We start from the raw sequence: 4,967 nt of genomic DNA, 5'->3' as shown, positions 1-4,967 counted from the left end.
ACACATTATAAGATAAATAATCTAATTTTGATTTAAATAATCATTGAACCCAACCTATAGCATTCATACAGCCATTTACATAATCTAATCTTTTTAGTGAGTAGTTGATTTAAATCGTTTAGAGTACGTTGCTGTTTTTATTTATTTATTTTTGCATATGAATCTCAATTGGTTCTATTTGTTTCTTTATATATCCATCTAACCACCCCATAAGTTTTTGCTCTCTCTCTTAATTTTACTCATCAATAGAATCCAACGGGTCATACATAGTAAAATTGTGACCCTTAAATCTATGGATGTTTTTAAAAAAATTAGTTTTGCTATCCAAAAATGGGTGCGACACAATATGTTGTCCGTTTACCCACTATATCTATGTAAAACTTTAATGTTTAATCTAATAATGATAAATTGAGTCAATGTAGTCTCCAATTTTAACAAATTAGTTGATGTTTCATTTAATGATGTTAAAAGTCTTGAAAAACACGATTCAAACACTATCATGTATAATCTTGTTTTCGAATGAAAGTAATTTTCTTTCTCGGCATCTAAGCTTGTGATGTTAGAGCTAAAAACCGAAACCAAACCAACAAGGCCAACCTCCAAAAATTTATATTTCACCAGGTTCGCAACTAATATATATATATATATATATATATATATATATATATATATATATATATATATATATATATATATATATATATATATATAATTCATTATGTACAATGTGATATTGCTTCCCACCGAATTTACCTGGCATGCCCCAGATAATGTCTCTTTTTGTATGAATTCCTGCTTTCCCATCTCCCACAGAAAAAGCAAAAGCAGACAATAACAGTAGACGTGAGACCAACTTTTCTAGTAATGCATAAGAATAAGATTTAATATTTACTGCATATTCTTTTGATGATTGGAGTATACATTGATCATATTCCTAATTCAGTCCTTTGATTTTCTATATAATTTAATAAAGAAAAAACCTACAAAAGCAAGAATTGTTATTTTGAACATCTATCATTCACATTTCCTCACAGTAAAGAATCTTGAATAAAATAATCTTCATCTTTCCCATCTTTGACCATTCCATCCAACTGCAAATGGGTCTAGTTTGTTAGCAAAGGATAAATGTGAAGAGTATTTTTTTAATAACGGGTTTTGGTGCATTTAATGTTCTTTTTATACCTTTTTCAATAGTAATTCTTCAAGCAACCTCTCGTAAGATATAAATCAGGTACACAGCCACAACGAAAGTAGTTGGTTGGCATAAAAGCCCAGTAGTGGTCACAAGAAGCCAAATGAAACTTTGACACTGTAGATGTTGAGACTGTAGTGTTTGTTGTCAGAAGAAGCAGAGTTCTGTATAGCCATGGGAATATGGCAAAATGGTTTCCCCATCAATTCTAGAGCTGGAGTAGCTCATGCTTCTTCGAAAACGGCTTTGAACCGATTCAACTTCAGCCCAGAATAAGCTGTAAACTGGTCTATGATCCGAAAACCTAGATTCGCCACGCACATATGATAATTGATGAAGACCTCCCCCATACCATAAAATCCTATCACACCTGCAAATATTACAATAGATTTAAAATATATATATATATATATATATATATATATATATATATATATATATATATATATATTTCATACTAGTGAATATGAATGTTACCATGCAGGTGTTCGTCTTTTCTCCTTATGGTGCAAACTATCCCCGGTATATCTGTCTGAATTAGTTAGGTATTTATATGTTGGTGGAAAGTATATTTTCCCTTCGTTCCATCCCTGGAATACACGGCCCCTTCTTTGCTCAATTCGCAGCTTTTTAAAGAAGAAGCAATATTTAGCCCAAGAAAATGCTGTTTGTCAATAAATATAACTAGATAAATTTATCTTGAAAGTAAATGGTATACCTGATCTTTCTCCAGCAATGCTCTCCAGTTTTGCATTTCAACAAGCGCCTTAGCTGACCGATAAGAGAGGGCAATTCGGTAATTGAGATCCCCAAGCCAGATAATTCGACTAAATCAATGAACAAAAGATCATATAATCAGGCCAAAAAAATGCTATATACTGTATCATCATTTATGCAAGGCTTATCTTTATTTTTTGGTTTAATGTTAGGATTAAGTTAACAAAATCCGGAAATTAATCTTACTCGTGTTCCACTATCGTTTCTGGGGATTTGTCATCATTTGTGCCTTGAACACGTGGAAACCTTGTTTTCTTAATGATTTCCATAAAATCAGAGTTCCTTCTTAGCTCATCACCTTCCTTCTGGCCGGAAGTCAAATGACTACATACAAAGCAAAAGCTTGTTTGATGCAACAACATACTCACAGAAACAGATCCCTGCAAAAACCAAGGAAATGTTTTCTTAATATACATACATACATACAATATATCTCTTATTTAACTGTTAACATATATACAGACAGATGAGACATGGTCTAGCAAATGCGGGTACCTTATTCCCAAGATACCCCATCAATCCTCTACCAACACAAGACACTTTCATGTTCCGAACATGCTCCCTCAAATCATTCTTGACCCAAACAGTGAGAAAAACACCAACCATTTGTTTACTAGCAACCAAACAATACCTAGAGTGGCTTGGCCATCTATATCCATCTTCCATGACGGATGCAGGTGAGAAAGAATTTGTGCTGGGTGAATCTTCCATGGGTCCATAATCATCATCCGATGAACCCCACCTTGAACAATCACTCGGTCTTTGACCCCACGATGAGTAATCACTAGGCCGATTCCCAGACGAATAGTCACTCGGCCTATAATCACTAGGCCTCCGACTAGAGGAATAGTCACTTGGCCTATGACCACCCGAAGAGGAATAATCACTTGGTCTATGACTTGAAGAATAGTCACTAGGCCGATGACCAAAGATGGCCCGATCACAAACACTGTATCGCCTATCGAGCCGGGCTTGTGGCATCGATGAGTCGTTTTCGGTTCTCCAGCTTCGAGGTGCTTGAAATGACTTTCGGTGAAATAAAGAAGATGTTTTTTGTCTTGATGAGCCTTCGAAATCAGCATCGTATTCAGCAACTGGATCAGGGATAGGTGAAGGAGTATAGCAACCACTTCCGCCACTTGTACCCGCCCGATTGTTCAGTGTGCTACGGATTAGGGTTAGCCATTTTTTTGCAGGGCCGTTGTCCTCCGCACCGAGAATATTAGCCGCATTCAAGGGAACTACTTCTTGAAATCTGAAACCAAATATTATCAAAATGTCAATTCAAATATGTAAATCAGGTACACAGCAGTCAGCAGTCTTTTGGTTGGGTAGCTGAGGTAAAGAGCCCGATAAACAAGGAGCCCAATCAGATACACAACAAGCAAATAAAAGGATGACATACCCAAGGACATAAATATCTGCAGGTGGAGCAGCATGTAACCAGTCATCAAGATTCATATTACTAGAAGGGGATTTTCCACCGACATTCCATGTAGCTGCAAAAATACTGGACAGAAATTGAACACAATAATTATTGTTACTTTATCATTCAAGAATTAAAATAATGTTAAACTAACTTTTTTTTTTTTAAAGCAGAAGGGCCAGACAAACCTGTAGTTATGAACGTTTATAATCTGAGGGTGATCAAGATAAACTCTACTCCGCCTGGGACGCTCAGTACTCTTGCTTGATTTCTCTGTACATCCATGTGAATTGTGGAAATAAATCAATCACAGAAATATAGTTTGAGATTAAATTAATTTGATGGTTTTATCATTTATGGTTCAGAATGGGTACCTGTTTTAGTCTTCTTGATAGCTGGTGGCTCCCTTTGAGAAAAAGTATTCCTCCATTCGCCATCACCACCTATAGTTTTACACAGGACGATGCTTAAATTATCAATTTGACATAGATGAAATCTCGATGAAACCAAAACACAAACAGTTGGTGGGCAGAAGAAAACAAAATTGATGACGTTTGACTGTATGCGTATTAAACCAATAATATAGCATCATCTTTTAACTTGAGAGCCGGAAATGAAGATTCATCAGATACCCACCTCCATAAACACCTTTATCGGTCTGAAATTCCTCGGATTTGCTCTTGATACTGAACCACTTTCGAACCAATGACTTTGACCAAGAGAACTGTATCAAAGAGAAAAAGAAATCATCATTCGGCAAATCATCCTGAAAGGACAACGAAGTAAAGAAGTGCGAGAGTGAGTTGGGAAAACAAAATAAGACCTTGCCCTTTTTGGCATTTTCATCTATCATTCTTCCTTGCTACCACTTCATACGACTGTAGTCTACTCGAAAGCACCAAGAACACAAACAGCTATCCTATCAACAATGTTGATCGAATTTCCGGTAGTAGAAGACGAAAGACAGAAAACCCAGAGAGATTAGTTAAAGAAAGATGATTGTAAGTGAGATTAGATTGATTCTGAGGTTTCTTTAAGAACAGGGCAATGTCGCAAAGATTAAAGTGTAAGAAGAGAGACAAAAATCGAAGAGAGAAGGTAAAGAGGGTGAGTTTGTCTTTCTGCTCCAGACAGACCCTCGTTGTCTGCAGCAGAGGCTGTATCGGTTTTGAACGGAATAAAGTGCACTCATGTCTCAGTGGTCTTTTTCTTTATCGAGACGATGACGACTTTTCTCTCAAAACCCAAGGGCCGGCCCGGAATGGTGGTGGGGCAGGGCAGCAATGGAATCGAAAGAATGAAAACTTGTTGGTCAACTGACCAGAACAGCTGCCCGATAAATAGGGTCATTTCCCTCTCTACCTGCTGTTCAAACAAAGCAAAAGCAACATGAATAAAGATAAAGGAGATGAAGGACTACTATTGTAATCCATATCGGATTCCTACCCTATTTTAAATATATGCTCCTATTCCTACTATTTATCCTAAAGATAAAAATCAATGATTGATACAAATAGTAAAATGTTATAATTCAAAAGACGAATGCATATTATTATTTTTGTACGGATTACT

The 4,967-nt window shown here is 36.2% G+C and overlaps 1 protein-coding gene across 1 annotated transcript; it reads right to left on the bottom strand.

Annotated features, from left to right (window-relative positions):
- Window positions 1-854: 854 nt before the first annotated feature.
- On the bottom strand, window positions 855-4,749 carry LOC145137457 (type IV inositol polyphosphate 5-phosphatase 7-like). Its single transcript, XM_079071587.1, has 11 exons — window positions 4,219-4,749; window positions 4,032-4,119; window positions 3,770-3,838; window positions 3,584-3,668; window positions 3,375-3,479; window positions 2,465-3,224; window positions 2,156-2,349; window positions 1,911-2,019; window positions 1,670-1,818; window positions 1,183-1,562; window positions 855-1,091 (listed from the first exon to the last, which is right to left on the bottom strand). Exons 1-10 carry the CDS (start codon window positions 4,246-4,248, stop codon window positions 1,340-1,342), a joined length of 1,812 nt encoding a protein of 603 aa, XP_078927713.1. The 5' UTR covers window positions 4,249-4,749; the 3' UTR covers window positions 855-1,091; window positions 1,183-1,339.
- Between the last annotated feature and the right edge of the window lie 218 nt (window positions 4,750-4,967).

The sequence above is a fragment of the Lactuca virosa genome, chromosome 9, assembly GCF_052849685.1.
Source record: "Lactuca virosa cultivar CGN04683 chromosome 9, Lactuca_virosa_CGN04683_v6, whole genome shotgun sequence".
Classification (NCBI taxonomy): Eukaryota; Viridiplantae; Streptophyta; class Magnoliopsida; order Asterales; family Asteraceae; genus Lactuca; species Lactuca virosa.
The sequence above is the reverse complement of the archived record's forward strand: the minus strand, read 5'-3'. Positions and strand labels throughout refer to the sequence as shown.